Here is a 20,046-nt window from a genome sequence, read left to right as displayed (position 1 = left end):
CCTCAAATCCCCTCTAAACCTCCTGCTCTTTACCTTAAATCTATGCCCCCTGGTTATTGACCCGTCCGCTAAGGGAAAAAGTCTCTTCCTATCTCACCTATCAATGCCCCTCATAATTTTGTATACCTCAATCAGGTCCCCCCTCATCCTTCTCTGTTCTAAGGAAAACAACCCTAGCCTTTTCAGTCTATCTTTATAGCTGAAATGCTCCAGCCCAGGCAACATCCTGGTAACTCTCCTCTGCGCTCTGTCCAGTGCAATCACATCCTTCCTATAGTGTGGTGACGAGAACTGTACACAGTACTCCAGCTGTGGCTTATATTCTATGCCTCGGCTAATAAAGGCAAGTATCCCATATGCCTTCCTAACCACCTATCTACCTGTGCTGCTGCCTTCAGTGATCTATGGACAAGTACACAAGGTCCTTCTGACTTTCTTTACTTCCTAGGGTCCTACCATCCATTGTGTATTCCCTTGCCTTGTTAGTCCTCCCAAAATGCATCACCTCACACTTTTCAGGATTAAATTCCATTTGCCACTGCTCTGCCCATCTTACCAGCCCATCTATATCTCCCAGTAATCTAAGGATTTCCTCCTCACTCTTTACAACACCACCAATTTTCGTGTCATCTGCCAACTTACTGATCATACCCCCTATATTCACGACTAAATTATTAATGTACACGACAAACAGCAAGGGTCCCAGCACCGAACCCTATGGTACACCACTGGTCACAGGCTTCCAATCGCAAAAACAGCCCTCGACCATTACCCTCTGCCTCCTGCCACTAAGCCAATTTTGGATCCAATTTGCCAAATTGCCCTGGATCCCATGGGCTCTTACCTTCTTAACCAATCTCCCAAGCGGGACCTTATCAAAAGCCTTACTGAAGTCCATGTAGATTGCATCAACTGCTTTACCCTCATCTACACATCTAGTCACCTCCTCGAAAAATTCAATCAAGTTAGACAGACACAATCTCCCCCTGGCAAAGCCGTGCTGACTATCCCTGATTGATCCCTGCCTCTCCAAGTGGAGATTAATTCTGTCCTTCAGAAGTTTTTCCAATATTTTCCCAACCACTGATGTTGGACTCACTGGCCTGTAATTGCCTGGTTTATCCCTACTACCCTTCTTGAATAATGGTACCACATTCACTGTCTTCCAGTCCTCTGGTACCTCTCCTGTGGCCAGAGAGGATTTGAAAATTTGTGTCAAAGCCCCTGCTATCTCCTCCCTTGCCTCACATAACAGCCCAGGATACATCTCATCTGGGCCTGAGGATTTATCCACTTTTAAGCCTGCTAAAACAGCTAATATTTCCTCCTTTTCAATGCTAATATGTTCAAGTATATCACAATCCCCTCCCTGATCTCTACACCTACGTTGTCCTTCTCCATAGTGAACACCGATGAAAAATAATCATTTAAAACCTTACGTATGTCCTCCGGCTCCACACAAAGTTTGCCACTTTGGTCCCTAATGGGCCCTACTCTTTTCCTGGTTATCCTCTTACCCTTAATATACTTATAAAACGCCTTGGGATTTTCCTTTATCTTGCCCGCCAGTGTTTTTTCATGCCCCCTCTTCTCTCTCCTAATTACTTTAAGTGCCACCCTCCACTTTCTATACTCCTCTAGTGCCTCCGCTGTTTTCAGCGCTTGGGATCTGCCGTAAGCCTCCTTTTTTTTCCTGATCCAATCCTCTATATCCCTTGACATCCAGGGTTCCCTGGGCCTGTTAGTCCTACCCTTCACCATAACAGGTACATTTTGGCTTTGAACTCTCACTATTTCCTCTTTGAATGACTCCCACTGATGTGATGTAGACTTTCCTACAAGTAGCTGCTCCCAGATCCTCTTTTATCATATTGAAATCGGCCTTCCCCCAATTCAGTACTTTTATTTCTGGTCCATCTTTGTCCTTTTCCATAACTACCTTATACTATATACCTTATAATACTGTAAAAATAATTGCAATCCCTACCATCCCCAACTAATGTTTTTGCTAATTATGTAACTGGAAGAGGAATAAGTTTTGGCTAGTTCTTTCTGTATCCTCCTCATTAAAGCATTTTGGGACATCATGAGGCTGTGTAAAGCACTATATAAATGCAAGTCTTTCTGTCTTTCATTCTATTACAGATGATCTACTCATTGTTCATGTAAATGGTTCTGCCAGAGTAAATTTTTCATATTGTGTAATTCCATTCTAAGTATTCTTAAAATCTTGTATGGTCATAATTTTCAAGTATGAAAACAGAGCCTTTCTATGTTTGTTAATTCTGGACAACATTGTTCCCTGTTTATTCTTTTCCTCTGTAATACAATGTGATCAACACAGATCAGTCTTTAATAAGATGATAATCATTGCGGAGTAAACGTGATAAAGGAGATTTTGCTCAGCGACCACCATCTCATTGTCTTACAGAGGAGCTATCTAAATTAAAATGATTTTTAAAAAAGTAAAAAAAAATCAATGTCCATTTATATATAATTTACCATAGATATGTGGATTAATGTGGCACCAATCATGTAGAAGAGCTAGCTGATTTTAGCTGGGGTTGAAGTAAGAATGCCTCAGCATCACCAGAGTAAGGAAGGGGGTAAAAAGTCAAACAGCATTTTGGTGATAGATTGACATCTTGTGACTCCAACTGAGAAATGTATATGTGTAGCTCTTGCGTGGAGGATGTTTCACTGCCGCATCATAGTGGCAACTTGGCACAAACCTGTAGGATTCTCTTAGTAATCATATATTAGCTGGACATCGATTTGGTAAAATCCCTTGCAGTTAACAGAAACTTCTCGCTGGTACCATGCTGGCCTGACAGTAATATAAGTGTAGTCAATATTGCCATGCACTCTAGGGAAGCCAGCCATTGCTACGAATCCAAGGTTCCCTAATTTTCACTGTTTTCATCAGCTGAGAACGAGATGCAGTGGTTCTATGGTGGATAATATGAGATGCGACCAATGTCTACCATAGCAACCCAGATGGCTCCAGCGACAGAGAAATTCAGGGCAGTGGTCACCTTCACAAGCACTGGCATGACTCCCTAATGCATCAGTCTGCAGTTCTTGATTCTTGAGACCAGAGGTCAATAACAACCTGCCTCGATAAGTATAACCCCCTCATGCATTGTTCCTCAGTCATGTCAAAAAAGGTGACCCTTAGCCTGTATACCCTGTTGGGTGTGTAAAGCATCCTGTGAGCAATACCTGTTGTATTCTCAGAAACCAGACTTTTGCTCCTGATAGATGCTGAGGCCTCTGCTGTAGCTGTTGTTACTGCTCTTCCTCCTCCTCCTCTTGCAGAACCTAGTACAAGGCAGCAAGAGCAGCACCTATTATAAACTGTGACAGCTTCAAAGTTCGTAAACAAAAGACACTTGGAATTAATCAACATTTAAAGTCTCAGCAGCACACAGATACCAATGATCTGAGTGTTTGCAGATTCCTCCCAGTTTAACTCCTGCAGCCTGCTGAATCTGCCATTAATCTCATTTGGTTTTACCCAGTGGACAGCAATGGGTGGGACTTCTGCATTTCAGTGTCAAAATCACACGTTCTTTTCCCACTCAACCGGGAGGTTTAAAATTCTCCATGTGATGTTTCACACAGGCCCATCGTTCTTCAATCTATATAAAAATGGTTTGTACCTGGGAATTACGGAGCAGCATCGAAATTTCCCAGTGACGCCAAATGGGGAGGATGGCAAATAGTGACAAAATTATAAAAGCTACCAAAAAACTAGAAGAATGGGCAGATAGGTGAGACATGCAGTCCAAAATAGAAAAATGTGAAGTACTTAATTTTTGAAGTAACGCTAGGGAAAAGAAATTGGTAAAATTTTTAGTGGAGTAGAATTGTACATGGCTGTTAGTGCGCCGATACACAATTCATAAAAGGTGGCACCACAAGTAGGTAAGGCCATTAAAAAGGAATCTTTAGTTTTGTGCCTAAAGCTATTGAATACAAAAGCAATGTATATAAGACCTTAGGCTACAGTTGGAGCATTGTGTGCAGTCTTGGCCATTCCATTATAGAAAGAATATAAAAGTAATGGAAAAGGTGCTGCATAGATTCACTGACATGCTGCCAGGGATGAGAGATTGCAATATAATGAGAGACTTGAGAAGTTGGGCTTTTTCCATTAGAGCTAAGAAGTTAAGAAGTGAACTGATAATGATCTTTTAAGATTTTTATCAGTTCAGTATGATAAATTATAACAGCACACAAGAACACAAGAAATAGAAGCAGAAGTAGACCATGGCTCATCGAGCCTGCTCTGCCATTCAGTATGATCATGGCTAATCTTGGGGTTCATTTACACTTTCCTGCCTGCTTCCCATATCCCTTGATTTCCTGCGAGACCAAAAATCTTATCTATCCCAGCCTTAAATGAATTCAATGCTGGAGCATCCACAACCCTCTGGGGTAGAGAATTCCAAAGATTCACAACCCTTTAAGTGTAGTAATTTCTCCTCATCTCAGTCCTGAATGATTGCCCCCTTATCCTGAGACTGTGCCACCGCGTTCTAGATTCCCCAATCAGCGGAAACAATCGCTCAGCTTCTACCTTATCAAGCCCTTTCAGAATCTTGCATGTCTCAATTAGATCGCCTCTCATTCTTCTAAGAGAATATAGGCCAAATTTACTCAGCCTCTCATCATAGGACAAACCTCTGATCCCAGGGACCAATTTAGTAAATCTTCGCTGCACCACCTCCAGTGCAAGTATATCTTAAATGTGGAGACCAAAACTGCACACAGTATTCCAGGTGTGGTCTCACCAAAGCCCTGTACAAATTTAGTAGACTTCTTTATTTCTGTACTCCAATCCCCTTGCAATAAAGGCCAACATGCTTTCCTAATAGCCTGCTGCACCTGCATGCTAATTTTGTCTGTTCCTTGTGTGAGTACCCCCAAGTCTCTCGAAACATTAACACTTGCCAGTTTCACACCTTTTAAAAAATATTCTGATTTTCTATTTTTAAGAACAAAGTGAACTTCACATTTCCCTACATTATATTCCATTTGCCATCTTGTTGTCCACTCACTTAACCTCTCTATATCTCTTTGCAGCCTCTCTACATCCTCCCTGCAGCTTACCTTTCCACCGAGCTTTGTATCATCAGCAAACTTAGATACATTACTCTCTGTCTCTTCAGCCAAGTCATTAATATACAGTATAATGAGGCCCCAGCACTGATCCTTGCAGCACCCTGCTATTCACCTGCCAACTTGAAAATGCACCATTTATGCCCACTCTCTGCTTCCTGTCTGTTAACCAATCCTCTATCCACACTAATATTACACCCAACACCATGAGCCCTTATCTTGCCTATTAATCTTTTATGTGGCACCTTATCGAATGCCTTTTGGAAATCCAGGTATACTACATCTATTGGTTCTCCTTTATGTACCCTACTAGTTACATCCTCAAAAAACTCCAATACATTTTTCAAACTGGATCTCCCTTTAGTAAAAAACCATGTTGACTTGTTCTAATCATACTATGCTTTTCCAAATGCAGTGTTAAGACTACTTTAATAATAGTTTCCAGCATCTTCCCAATGACTGATGTTAAGCTAACTGGCCTAACTCATTGGCAAGATGGTAACAAGAGGGCAGATAATTAAGAAATCATAAAAAGAATTCAAGGGGAGGTGATAGTTATAATGTGGAATTTTCTGCCATGGTAGTTTTTCCAAGTGTAATCCATAAATCACTTCATAAGGGCTTTATAAGTTTGAATAAAGAGAATAGTAAAGTGTTTGAGGAGTGTGCAGGAGAGTGGTATTAGATGAGTTGGGGCTCGAGGAGAGAGCCCAGTGCCCATTAACAGCCTATTACTCCAGGTGCTATTAATGAGGCAGGCTAACTGGTCAATCATCAACAATGCCTCAGCGTACCACAGACAAATATAGTTCAGCTGTCAGATTACACAGAGCATTGGCAGAGTTCCAGTCTCCCAGCCGGTTCATTGTATATTGATTGTGCTTAATTATATGCAGGTGGAGGGCATTAATTGGGGTTTCACTTGAGCATATGTAAAGAGACACTTATTGAAACTGTGGTGTGCTTAAGTTAGGAGGTGTATGCTGGTAATGTTTCACTCTGTAAATAAATGTTAGACTGAGTATTGGCTCTAGTATCATCCTTCACCAACTGGCTTTCTGTAATATAACACAACATTGGACACAACACAATCCTAAAGAGACCCCACTTGTTTCCCCTCTCCCATGAGGATAGTTGCTAGTTGCTGATGAGACTGAATAAAGCAGTAGTAACCTACTAAGACATTAAAGCAGTAGCACAGCTACACAAACTTGTATCTAGATCACACAAGTAATAGAAGATGACATTAACATAGAACAGTACAGCACAGTACAGGCCCTTCGGCCCACGATGTTGTGCCGAACCTTTAACCTACTCTAGGATCAAACTACCTACAAACCCTTCATACTACTATCATCCATTAACATTCAGTTACAGAATAAAATCTGAATTTGAGCACTTATTTTGCTTAAATCTACAAAGTTTCTGCCATGTGCCTCCACTCCAGAATTACCAATGGATAGAAATATTTTTTTTTTGATTCAGTAGTCTTGATTGTAGAAAATAAACAGCTGAAACAGGTGGGGAGAAGCACGTGCTTAATACAGACAAGATAAAGGCAAGCAAAATACTGCGAATGCTGGAAATCTAATATAAAAACAGAAAATGTTGGAAATACCCAGCAGATCAGGAGCATCTGGAGAGAGAAACCGTTAACATTTCAGGCAGCGGGAAGAGTCCTGGATCACGAGAGTCTAAGAAATTTATAACTGTGTTGATTCTAGTCTCAGTGCCATGCTTAAAGTTTGCGTTATTGTTTGGGCTGTATAATGCCTGGAGCCCAGGTAATAATTGAATGCACTGCCTCCACTGATCATTTTTATTTTATTCAATTAAATTTTGACATGGCCCTGCTTTTAATATAAGATAACACAATGATGGGGAGAGAAATTAAAACAAGAGTTTTAGAAAGTGAACATATAGACTGAGTTCAAGATTTTATAAACAATTTTTCTCACAAAGATTGCTTGTGTATATGTTAGTTATTAACCAAAAAGAACCATCTCGGTTTCTTGTACTTTGTAAAAAAAAAAAAAGTAGTTTGGGATGCAATTATATTGAATCTATTATTTTCTCTCAAGTGCACTTCTTACATTTTTGCTTATTTACAAATTTTTTAAATAGCTTTTAACTCGGTGCTTGTCGTAAAAACCCATCTGGTTCACTAATATCCTTCAAGGGGGGAAATCTGCCATCCTTACCCAGTCTGGCCCATATGTGACTCCAGACCCAAAGCAATGTGGTTGACTCTGAATTGACTTCTGAAATGGCCTAAAAGCTGCTCTGTTGTATCAAATCACTACAGAAAAGAATAAAACCGGCAACTACCGAGGTGCCGGAGATGACAATGGCACACCCTACCTAGTCGACCCTGCAAACTCCTTCTCACTGACATATGATGACTTGTACTGAAGTTGGGAGAGCTATCTCACAGACTAGTCAAACAACAGCCTGACATAGTCATACTCACTGAATTATACCTGAATCATGTGTTCCCATGTGCCCGCTGCCCTTGTCTTTCTAGGTGGAAGAGGTCGCGGATTTGGAAGGTGCTGTTGAAGCAGCATTGGCGAGTTGCTGCAGTGCATCTTGTAGATGATACACACTGCTGCCACTATGCGCCAGTGGTGAAGGGAGTGAATGTTGAAGCTGGTGGATGGGATACTGATCAAGCGGGCTGCTTTGTCTTGGGTGATGTCAAGCTTCTTGAGTGTAGATGGAGTTGCACTCATCCAGGCAAGTGAGCAGTATTCCATCACACTCTTGTCTTGTGCCTTGTAGATGGTGGACAGCCTTTGGGGAGTGAAGAGGTGAGTTACTTGTCACAGAATTCCCAGCCTCTGACCTACTCTTGTAGCCACAGTATTTATATGGCTGGTCCAGTTACATTTCTGGTCAGTGGTAACCCCACGATGTTGCTGGTGGGGGAATTCCATGATGGTCATGCTGTTGAATGTCATGGGGAGATTGTTCGATTTTCTCTTTTGTTGGAGATGGTTGTTGTCTGGCACTTGTGTGGTGCGAATGTCACTGCCACTTATCAGCCCAAGGGCAATTAGGGATGGGCTATAAATGCTGCCTTGCCAGAGACAACCACTTCCCAAGAATGAATGGAAAACAAAAAGGGAACCAACATGTTTACAATATTTCTTTTGGCTGAATGCACAAAGATACCCTTTATCAGTCCCTTAAATTGCAGTCCAGTTTTATTTTCAATTCAAAATGGTACTTTTCCTTTTCAGTTGCAGTTCTAGAAAGTTGCTAACCTGTATACGCTCACTGAATACGCTAAAGACTTCGGTGATGCAGAGTTGTGATTTGGACAAATTAATGAGATCTTTAGGAATGATCTTCAAAAAAAATTGATCCCACCTCAGTTAGATTTAAGTTTGAAATCACTTAGCTTGGTTAGTGGGAACCTTTATTCATCAGTATTAGTACGACTCATTTGGTTGGACTGAACCCTCCTACAGCCCCAGTTATTCAAATACCTTAAATAAAAGCAAAATACTGCGGATGCTGGAAATCTGAAATAAAAACAAGAAATGCTGGAAATACTCAGCAGGTCTGGCAGCATCTGTGGAGAGAGAAGCAGAGTTAACGTTTCAGGTCAGTGACCCTTCTTCAGAACCTTCTTCAGTTCTGAAGAAGGGTCACTGACCTGAAACATTAACTCTGCTTCTCTCTCCACCGATGCTGCCAGACCTGCTGAGTATTTCCAGCATTTCTTGTTTTTCAAATATCTTGTTTGTTGGTGTTCTTTTGAGCTAATTGGGCAACATAATATTGGACTACTTTTGGGTTAGTATTTGATTAACTTTAGTCCACAAATCTATATTAATTTCTGCCACCTCTGGTGGGGAAATCCTGGCATTTGGCAGATCTGGTATAGGATTACTGGAATTTGGTAGCATTTAAACAGTGGTGCTAATGTCTAGTGGTTACTGGGATGTGAAAGTGAGAGAACAATATACTTCAGGGAAAGAATTGGGAATGAAGTGTATTAATTGTGCTACAGCCCACAGACTTTAAAAGAATTTCAACAACAGTGACAACAACTTGTACTTACTCAGGCACTTCACAGGACCATTATAAAGCAAGAATTGACACTGAGCCACATAAGGCAATTTTAGGGAAGATGGCCTAAAGTTTGGTCAAGAGGTAGGTTTTAAGGAATGAGTTAAAAGAGGAAAGAGAGGCAGAGAAATTTAGGGAAGGAATTCCAGAGATTTGGGGCTAGGCACCTGAAGGCATGATACCAGTGGTGGAGCAATTAAAATCGGGGTGCCCAAGAGGCCAGAATTAGATGAGCACAGATATCTTGGAGAGTTGTAGGACTGGACGAGATTATAGAGATAGGGAAGACTGAGGCCATGGAGGGATTTGAAAACAAGGACGAGAATTTTAAAATCAAGCCATTGCTTGACCAGGAGCCAATGTTGGTTAGTGAGCACAGGGGTGATAGGTGAGCTTATTGCGAGTAAGGACACGGGACGTTTGAGTTTTGGATAACCTCAGGTTTACGAAGGGTAGAATGTGGGAGGCCGGCCAGAAATGCACTGGAATAGTCACGTCTAGAGGTACAAAGGCATAGATGACGGTTTCAGCAGCAGATGAGCTGAGACAGGCAGAGTCGCGTGATATCAGGGAGATGGAAATGAGCCGTCTTAGTGACGGTACAAATATGTGGTTGGAAGCTCATCTTGGGATCAAAAATGCCACCAAGATTGCGAACAGTCTGGTTCAGCCTCAGTTGCCAGAGAGTGGGATGGAGTTGGTAGCTAGGGAATGATGTTTGCGGCTTTGGTTTTCCCAGTATGTAATTGGAGGAAATTTTTGCTCGTCCGGTACTGGATGTCAGACAAGTCTGACAATTTAGCATCAGTGGAGGAGTCAAAAGAGATGATAGTGAGGTAGAGCTGGGTGTTGTCAATGTGTGAAAACTAATCCTGTGCTTTCGGACGATGTTGTCAAGGGGCAGCATGTAGATGGGAAATGGGGGGGGGGGTCAAGGATAGGTTCTTGGGTGGAGATAACAGTATGGGAGCAGGAAGAGAAACCATTGCAAGTGATATCTGGTTACAATTAGATAGGTAAGAATGGAACCAGGTGAGAGCACCTAGTTGTCAAGGGCAATTAGGGATGGGCAACAAATGCTGGCCTTGCCACCGACACCCACATCCCATGAAAGAATTAAAAAAAGCAGTCCCACTGAGCTGGTCGACAGTGGAGGGGCATTGGAGGCATATGATATGGTCAACCATGTCAAAGACTGCAGACAGGTGATAGGAATGAGGAGGGATAGTTTCCTTTGTCACAGTCATTTAGGATGCAATTTGTGACTTTGATGAGAGCTATTTTAGTAATGTGGCAGAGACAGAAACCAGATTGGTGGGATTCAAATATGGAGTTCCAAGAAAATTGAGCATGAATTTGGGAGCTGACAACGTGTTCAAGGACTTTGGAGAGGAAAGGGAGGTTGGAGATGGGGCGGTCAAGGGTTTTTTTTTGAAGAGGGGATGATGACTGCAGATTTAAAGGAGTGAGGGACAGTGTCTGAAGAGAGAGAGCCATTAACAGTATCAGCTAATATGGGGACCAGAAGGGGAACTTGGGTGATCAGCACTTTTGTGGGAATAGTGTCAAGGGAGCAAGAGGTGGGTCTCATGGACAAGATGAGCTTGGAGAGGGCATGAGGGGAGATAGGAGAGAAAGTGGAGAAAGATGCAAGTTCAGAGCTAGGGCAGGGGGGAGCTTTAGAGGAGGTTTGGCCCGGTAAGCTAGTGGAAGGAAGGGAACTGGCAGAGGCACCTGATCAGATGGTCTCAAGTCTTAATAACAAAGAAGTCCATGAGCTTCTTGCACTTATTGTTGGAATTGAGGATCGACGAGACAAGTAAGAGGGATTTAAGAAGAACATTTGCAGTGGAGAAAGGTGTTATTTTTGGATTCCAAGATGATCCTGGGATAATGTGCAGTTTTAACAGATGAGGATAAGACCTGATAGTACTTTATGTGGTCCTGCCAGATCTGGCGGCGAATGGCTAAATCATTTAACAACTTCTTTGGCCTCCTTGTCTCGAGAGACAATGGGTAAGCGCCTGGAGGTCGTCAGTGGTGTGTGGAGCAGCGCCTGGAGTGGCTATAAAGGCCAATTCTAGAGTGACAGGCTCTTCCACAGGTGCTGCAGAAAAATTTGATTGTCGGGGCTGTTACACAGTTGGCTCCTCCCTTGCGCCTCTGTCTTTTTCCTGCCAACTGCTAAGTCTCTTCGACTCGCCACACTTTAGCCCCACCTTTATGGCTGTCCGCCAGCTCTGGCGAACGCTGGCAACTGACTCCCATGACTTGTGATCAATGTCACAGGATTTCATGTCGCGTTTGCAGACGTCTTTAAAGCGGAGACATGGACGGCCGATGGGTCTGATACCAGTGGCGAGCTCGCTGTACAATGTGTCTTTGGGGATCCTGCCATCTTCCATGCGGCTATTTCCATTAAAATCTACATCCCTTGGACTACAGGGAGCAGAGATGAGGGCTGTACCAGGGGAATGGCTCGGGTGAGAGAGAGTATTGATTTTATCGAGGACTTGGTGAGGGTGTGGTTGAGCAAATCAGTAGTTGCAGAAATGTTACGGAAGATGGAAGGCCAAAGCCTAGGCAGTTTGGATTTTGAAAGTGCAGTTGTAAGTGAATTGGGGAATAATTTTTTTTCCCAGGGCTGGACACAGAAGGAGCTGGGGTTGGGACGTGAAAGGGGATGCGAGTGGAGTGTGATACAAGGAAGTGATCAGAGATGGCCTTTTCAGTGATTGATACGATGGGATTGGTGAAGCCATGCAAGATGGACAGGTCAAGGGGGTAGCCATGCATATGGGTTGAGGAGTTTACAAGGAGGGAGAGATTAAGGGAGGATAAGTGGGCAGTGAACTCGAGAGAGAGAGCATGATGAGTTGAGATGGAGGCTGAAATCACTGAGGATGAGAAGTTTCTCAGTTCAGAGGCTGAGGGAGGAAAGCAGCGAGAGATCTCTGAGAAAATTATAGTACTCGGACGGTAGAGAACAAGGAGTTTAAATGGGAGGTGAGAGGGGTGGAACTAGGTGAGATGCTCAACGGTGGAGAAAGTGCCAGAGGAGTAGGGGATCAGGCCAAGATGTGATTTGGTGATGAGTCACACCACCACCGCGACATTCTTGGCAGGGCAAGTAGTGGAAGGTATAGCCAGATGGGGAGGTTTCAGTTAGCAGGAAAATGGCATCACCCCTCAGCCAGGTTTCCACCAAGACCATGATGTCGATACAATCATCCACAATAAGTTCATGAATAGCAAGGACCTTGTTCACAAGTGAACAGACATTATGATAGGAGATGCGGAGAGGGGTGGTGCAAACTAATCCATTGGCAGAGTATATGGGGGCGAGCAGTGGGAGGGGTGAGTTGGATGAGAAGGAGGTAGGCAAGATTATCTCCCAGCAGGCATGCTGGGGAGGAAGTTCGGCAAGAGAGTGGGTTGGGGCAGTTGGGACTGCTGTTCATAATGTGCCAGCTTCGTGTTTCAATGAACCCTTCAGAAGATACCAAGAGAGACATACAGGGAAGCTGTAGGCTTATCTAAGAGGGGGTCAAGCCTGTGATGGTGACAAGAGAACAGGAAGGTCAAGGAGTACTGAAGGGTTGGGGCAGGTGTTTGAGAGGGCAGAGTACCTGAGAGAGGGGAAAAGAGGCATGACAATAGAAGAGCGGAGTCTAGGAGGGCTAAAAAGAGAAAATGTTTTTTTTTAAAAAAGAGAAAAAATGATGGGCTGGGGTCCAGGGCAGTAGAAAAAATTTCCTTGAAAATAAAATGTTTCCCATTGAACTATGAAATATGACATGTAAATAATTGTTTTGGAATTCTACATACAGACAAAACTCATTCAAATATAAATTAGAAAGTTTTACATGGTATAGTTGAACATCAGGATGATGCAGCATATTGTTGATATTTAATTTTAGTCTGCTTACAATGGTAGCCAAGTTGCTAAAACCACAAGTGGGAAATGATTAAAGCTGTATTCCTGTCCAATTTGTTCCATATTTTATTCATAGGCATTTATATATTTGTCACCTGGAAAAAATATAGCAATAAATGTTTTTTGTAATTGTAAATGTGCATTTTCATTTAATAGCATTAAATCTCCAGGTACTTTAGTGCCTTTTGTTAGTTGCTTGTTGTCCAGCTGTTGAGAAAACACTGAAATTAATATTGCCATTGTTGTTCTTTTGTGTATGTTACATTGTGGTAGTGAATAGGCTTTAGAGAATTGCTTTTTTTTTGCAGTCCTGTGCAGTGAGAGGCCCGCCCGCCCTTTGCTAATTGTGGCGGCAGAGGGATGAGGCCCTTATTTGGGCATCAATTGCCCGCTTAAGGGCCTCAATTGGCAGCAGGACGAGAAGGTCGTTCACAGGCCTTCCCACCCCGGACTTAATTTTGACAGGTGGGAAGGTGGCAGGTTTATGAAGGGAATAGATAAGATACAAGTAGAGAGGATGTTTCCACTGGCAGGTGAAGCTAGGACAAGAGGGCATAGCCTCAAGATTAGAGGGAGCAGATTTAGGACTGAATTAAGAAGGAACTTCTTCACCCAGAGGGTTGTTAATCTATGGAATTCCTTGCCCAGTGAAGTAGTTGACGCTTCTTCAGTAAACATTTTTAAAGCTAAGGTAGATATCTTTCTGAACAATAAAGGAATTAAGGGATACGGTGAGAGCGCGGGTAAGTGGATCTGAGTCCACGAAAAGATCAGCCATGATCTTATTGAATGGTGGAGCAGGCTCGAGGGGCCAGACGGCCTACTCCTGCTCCTAGTTCTTATGATCTTATAAGGTGGCAGGTTTCCCCCACCCCCAGCTACCATCCCACCTGATTATATGGTCTCCCCGCCTCCAAACCCGGCCCGGGGGAGAGCATAAAATTTCCCCCTATAGATGAAAGCCATTCTGTAAAGCCTATTTACTACCACAGTGCAACATATGTATCTGCAGCTCTGCCTCTCCCTACTGTCATCCGCAGGGCTAACATTTGTTTTAAAGAAGTATCTTGGTTTACTGCCTTTAACCTAACATGTCTTTTTAACCGTATAGATAAGAGGTCAGAGTATAATCGTTTTACTCTTACCTGGATGTTGCTAGAGTCCAAAAAGCTGTTACAAGCCTTCAGCTCAAGATCAGATTATGGCGGTGTTCTCCAACACACCTTGGCTGTCGTGGATGCGTTGTTTAATAAGATTTCTGAGGTACTTTTTTTTTTAAAGTGTTAGATGTTATAGTGGGTAAAAGTTCATATTGTTCTGGATGAAAACAATAACAGGAATCATCAACAGTTCATTTTTAACACTAGTAAATTTGGTGAAATTTTACACGAGGACTACTCAAGTGGCAGACTGTGAGCCATTTCAGAACTCGGAACTTAATTCTAAAGTACACCTCTGCAGTTCCCCAGTGACAGTCAACACCCTCTGTTCCTTGATGCCCCATTGAAGGTTTTTTCTGATTTGTTTGTTTCTCCCAGGAGATTTCATAGATGTGGGGGAAAGGGATGGAATTAATGGTGTGAGCAGGTTGCAGCATGTGGGATGTAATATGCTCGATGGACCAGCTGGGCCTTTTTTATTATTTTTTGTATATTTGTAGTGTTACCCCCAACCTCTTCCTGCTGCTTTACTCAGGGATAAATACTGGATGCAAATTTCTGATCTCATTGTTTTGCATAATCAGGAATTTGTACACACCGTGTTGAATCCCCAAGCAAAGTGACAGGAAGGAGTTGACACTTGAGAGGGGCAATGGGGACAAAATGCCCCCATGAACTGGCTGGGTTGAGTAGTGGGGAGAAGGGTGCCTCTGAACTGGGTAGGAAGGCTTAAGCATAGTACCTTTGTGAACTGGGCGGGTGTGAGGGTAGAGAAGAACACCGCTATCAACTAATTGGGTGGATGGTGAAAAGAATGCCTCTGTACTGGGAGAGATAAGAGTGCCCAGTGACCGGATGGGAAAGGTGAAGTTTAGCCCTGTGAACTGGGTGTGTTGGAGGAGAACAGTGAGAAAAGTAACAGGAAGGGAAAGTAAGTGGCCAAGAATCGTTAGGAAAAACTATTCTTTCCATTGCAACGAACCTTTATCTTTCATGTAAGTTGGAATTTTGAATGAACTAATAATTAATTAAAATATATTATTTATATAGCATCTTTTAACTTAAAAAGACCCCAAGATGTCGCAGATGAGTGTACAACAAATGGATGACAAACAAGAAAAGGATCCATTAGGAGGGGGTGACCAAAATCTTGGCCAAATCTCTGGGTTTTGGGGAGTGTTAAGAATAGATAGATTTAATGAGTGATTTCTACAGAGGGCTCGGGTGGCTGAAGGGAGTTTGGTATCAGATGAAGAAAGTGTTTGATGAGTGGAGATTATCAACCTAGTGAAGTTAAAGTGATGGGGCATGAGGTACCAGTATAGTTCAGCAAGGATAGGAGTGATGGGTAAACATGACTTAGTGCATGGCAGGATACGTGAAGCAGAGTTTTGGATAAGTTGGACTGTATGGAATTTGGAGGATGGGAGGTCAAGAAGGAAACCAAACTAATTTATTTCTTGCTTTCAATCTCTTAGTTCTTGTAAACCATCAACGTTGCTTGGCCTTGACCCTTGAAATTGGACAATTTGGAGTTAATAACAAACATAGTTTCAAGGTGTCAGCCTTGGCACAGTAGTAACAATTGTGTCTTAGAAGACAGTGGGTTCAAACCCCACTTCAGAGACGTGAGCACATAATGTAGTGTTACGAGCAGGTGAGAAAGGTGTCTAGGGGGTCCCTCTCAGCCTTCCCCTGGTCTTACCGTGATAGGGTTTAATTTTAAACACACTGTGTTTATAGCTCCTCCTTGGTCATAGAGTCATAGAGAGATACAGCACCGAAACAGGCCCTTCGGCCCAACAAGTCCGCGCCGACCATTAACCACCCATTTATACTAATCCTACATTAATCCTATTTTCCCTCTTACATCCCCACCTTCCCTCAATTCTCCTACCACCTACCTACACTAGGGGCAATTTTTTTTACAATGGCCAATTTACCTATCAGCCCGCAAGTCTTTGGCATATGGGAGGAAACCGGAGCACCCGGAGGAAACCCACACAATCACAGGGAGAACTTGCAAACTCCGCACAGGCAGTACCCAGAACCGAACCTGGGTCGCTGGAGCTGTGAGGCTGCGGTGCTAGCCACTGCGCCCTGTGAATCCTTGTTCTCTGCTTTCCAATTATAAGGCAAAGAAACCAGCACAAACAGGCTTTCTTAGGTTTAAAGAAGAAAAGTTGAAATTTAGTAACTTAAACGTAAACTCTAATTCAGTTCACGCCTACAGATACATGACGCGCCCACGCTAGCATGCATAGGCGATACACACGTGCAAATAGAGATAGAAAAGAGCAGAAAAAAAATAAAGTGGAAAGGTTTGAGGCAATATCTGAAGAGTTGTTGTTACGGTTCTTCGAGCTCACTGTAGAGTCCTTGATTGTAGGTCGATCTTGCTTTTCGTTGGGGCCCCGTATTCTTCTTAAACCTTGTTCACTGTAGGAGACCTTTCTCTCTTGTGGTTCATACGTCTTCAATGGATTCAGAGGCTTGTGAGAAAGAGATGGGAGCAGACAGGAGAGAGATCATCTCAGTCCAGGAACAAACAACTTTCTGCCCAAACTGTTTGTACAAATGCAAAAAAACTCAGGTCATGTGACTAGCTGGTTTGACCATGTCCGTTTGTGCATTTGGCCCTCTTAGCAGTCAACCTGGAGTGCGAGCTCCCCCACCTACAACGTCTGGTGATCAAAAGTCCATTGTGGGTTGAATGTGTCAGGGAATGGCTGCTTTGTCCTTCCAAACACTGTCTGTTAATATGCAAATTTCTTTCCAGCCACGGCTGATCTGTTTAACAAGTCCTTTCTTAACTCCAGTAACAGTTTAAAATCAATGTTCTTGACAAAATTAATGTGCCTCATTCTTGGCAGGTGGGGGTCGAGCATGACAATTGGCTGACACTTTGGTGCAACACTGCACTATCATAGGTGTTGTCTTTAAGCTGAGACATTAAACTGAATCCGTCAGCCCCTTCAGGTGCAGGAAAAGATTCCATGACATTATTCAAAGAAGAGCAGGGACGCTCTCCCACGATTCTGGCTAATATTTATCCCTCAACAACATTTAAAAAAACAGATTGCCTGGTTATTTATCTCATTGCTGTTTGTAGGACTGCGCTGTGTGCAAATTGGCTGTCTTGTTTCCCTAAGTTACAACAGTGACTACATTTTAGAAGTACTTTGGGATATCTTGGGATGGTGAAAGGTGCTATATGAATGCGTCGTCTTCTTTCCGAAGCATCATGGCTAATATTGCACGGTGCAATTTTAACCCACGTGTATTATTTGGGTTCCCCAGTCGAACTCTTTGAGTAACCAGCTTCATTCTTTTTTTCCCTTTCCTTGCTTGGCGTTTCAGTGAAACCTATTTGGTTTCTTAAAAGGAAAGTTGAAGTTTGTCACGTAATCCAAAATGTTTTATATAGCAATATACATACAATTACTGATTTATAGTGATGTGCTCATTTCCTGCTTCATGCTAAAAAGCTACTCTTTAGATAACACTTCTGAATAGATATTTTGGCTGCGGCTTTACTGTCTCTACCTGCCAGAAACTGGGCCAGGATGGTGAGAGTGGGGGCTGTTAAAATAATGGGTGTCACTCACTCATTCTGATCCTGCTTCCTTCCTGCTGTCTCCCCATATTAACTTGTTTTTTGAGCAGGTGAACAGAACACCCACAGGAAAGAAGCGGATTCCTACTTTTAAATATGCAGTTTGGGTCCAAATGTCATCGGGACCTGCTGTGCAATTTCAAGCTGAGGGCTGAGCAGAGGGGGAAAGTGTTGGCTCCCTCATCAGGAAAAACCTGCTGGGATTCAGATCCTGAGCCTGCAGAGGCCTAGAAGGTGTTTTAATTTTTTGGGGGGATTTTGAGGCCTTGGGCATCCAAAGTGCCAGGCTGCCCCCACCTCCCAAGTCGCAGCCAGATCCCCTATGAATTGCCAGGGTCCGTTCCCACAAGCCCCGGCTGCAGCTTCCTGCTGCAAATTCCCACCCGTCTGGCTGTTACTCTGGCTGGTTCTGGTGCAGGAGTCTGCGTTCTTTTATTTAAATAACTTAGATAGTCTCTGTCCAATGAGTCCTGCTGGAAAGTGGATGGTTGTGGATATCTGATGAGGATTGAGTATTGATGTCATCCAGATTCAAATAGTCAAACTGGCTAGACTTCTGAAGAATGGTCAATTGAGCTAAGAATTGGAAGCTCATTACCCAATACCCGTGGAACTATAGCTAGGCAAAGGTGTCAGAACCTTATCTAGGGAAGGGAATAAATTGAGAGAAGGACAGTAAAAAGCACATGAAACTTTGTGATTTATAGTAAGAAATCTTTTTTTCTTTCCTCATGTTATGAAGGATGACAGCAAAAATGAATTAACTTCAAAATCTTCAGAAAAGTCAGAAGAGTCTTCTGAAAAGTTGGAAATTTCAGTTGAGCCACCTTTGAACCCTGATCCAGGAAGAAATGTAACTCTGTTTCCGTTCAATTGTAATGCTGTTTACACCATGCCAGAGATGGAAAACTCTCAAGGCGTGAGCAGATGTCAACAAACCTGGGCCACCTTTGAAAACGTATGGAATATAATAAGCAAATACAGGTATAAAAAGGCATTGTGTACTATATATATATATATAAAACAATAGTTTTACTCCTTATACTGCTATTATATAGAGATGTTGACTGGCCAGAGAAACTGAATGATGAAGCGTTAACTTGGGCATTAGAGATGATAAAGACTGTGTTATATTGTAGATAAAGTTGAGATTCCTGCGCATTTGAAATCTGTGAAATGTAGACCAACTATTAACAGTATCTACTGAATGACTGTGACAAACTCACATAGACCACCAAACTGCAATTCCAAGAATCTATAATCTGCTTATTGGCTCACAAGTTATAATAGTAAGGTTTTTAAAAATTGAGTGAGAAATCGTGTAAATGAAGTATTCATATTAAAGGAACATTTTTGTGCTTGAAGTAAATCAACACTAGTTTTTTGATCTTGTATGACAGTAGATGGGATTTTGAGATTAAATTTAAAACTTTTTTTTCACCAGCTCATTAATTTTTGCAACCTTCAACCTTCCTCACAACTCATTAGCTGTTGTAATTGACAGTAAGCTGCCACTTCCTGAGGAAGCATTTCAGAGCCTGCAGAGGTTGATGCCTGCTGTAAAAGAACTGCTGGCAGGGATTCAGAGGTGAGCATCTAACTGTCCCAAGAGGAGTACATAAACCATTTGAAAGGTCTTTTAATCTAATGCAGTTTGTTCCTAAGTATCATTTAATGATTATACTGAGAGCAGTCTACTATCTGACAATGATAATCCATTCTCCCAGTGGTAAGATCCAATACTTGCAAAAACCGGAGGTATTATAATGTAACCAGCCTTATGGGTTATCTTATTCGCAAGTGAAAAAAAACTTCAAAATATGTAACACTTTTTTTGTTTTTGTGTTTTCATTTAAGGTGCGTTTGCTATTATTGTAAAAGCCTATGCTGAAAGAAATGTTAAAGTTACTTGCTGATTGATGAGCAGATTTTTTTAAATTGCCTAAGTTAACTCATCATTCACCAGGAACTGAAACATGAAGCTTAAACAAAAATAGAAAATTCTTAAAATACGTAGTAGCCTGTCAGCATCTGGAAAGAGGACAGACAGGTTATATGTTTTATGTAGGAATCTTTCATCAGAAGCAGCAAAGCGGAAGGGTCTCTACCTGAAACATTATCCCATCTTTCAC

At 42.4% G+C, this 20,046-nt stretch overlaps 1 protein-coding gene across 1 annotated transcript in view; it reads left to right on the top strand.

The window, feature by feature from the left end:
• Nucleotides 1-20,046, top strand: part of swt1 (SWT1 RNA endoribonuclease homolog) — a 113,309-nt gene that overhangs the window by 27,115 nt on the left and 66,148 nt on the right. The window contains exons 5-7 of the mRNA XM_068038070.1: nucleotides 14,250-14,401; nucleotides 18,657-18,898; nucleotides 19,359-19,502. Of these exons, the coding sequence (XP_067894171.1) occupies nucleotides 14,250-14,401; nucleotides 18,657-18,898; nucleotides 19,359-19,502 (538 nt within the window). The remainder of the gene's footprint in view (nucleotides 1-14,249; nucleotides 14,402-18,656; nucleotides 18,899-19,358; nucleotides 19,503-20,046) is intronic.

The sequence above is a fragment of the Heterodontus francisci genome, chromosome 8 (assembly GCF_036365525.1).
Source record: "Heterodontus francisci isolate sHetFra1 chromosome 8, sHetFra1.hap1, whole genome shotgun sequence".
Lineage (NCBI taxonomy): Eukaryota > Metazoa > Chordata > Chondrichthyes > Heterodontiformes > Heterodontidae > Heterodontus > Heterodontus francisci.
The sequence above is the reverse complement of the archived record's forward strand: the minus strand, read 5'-3'. Positions and strand labels throughout refer to the sequence as shown.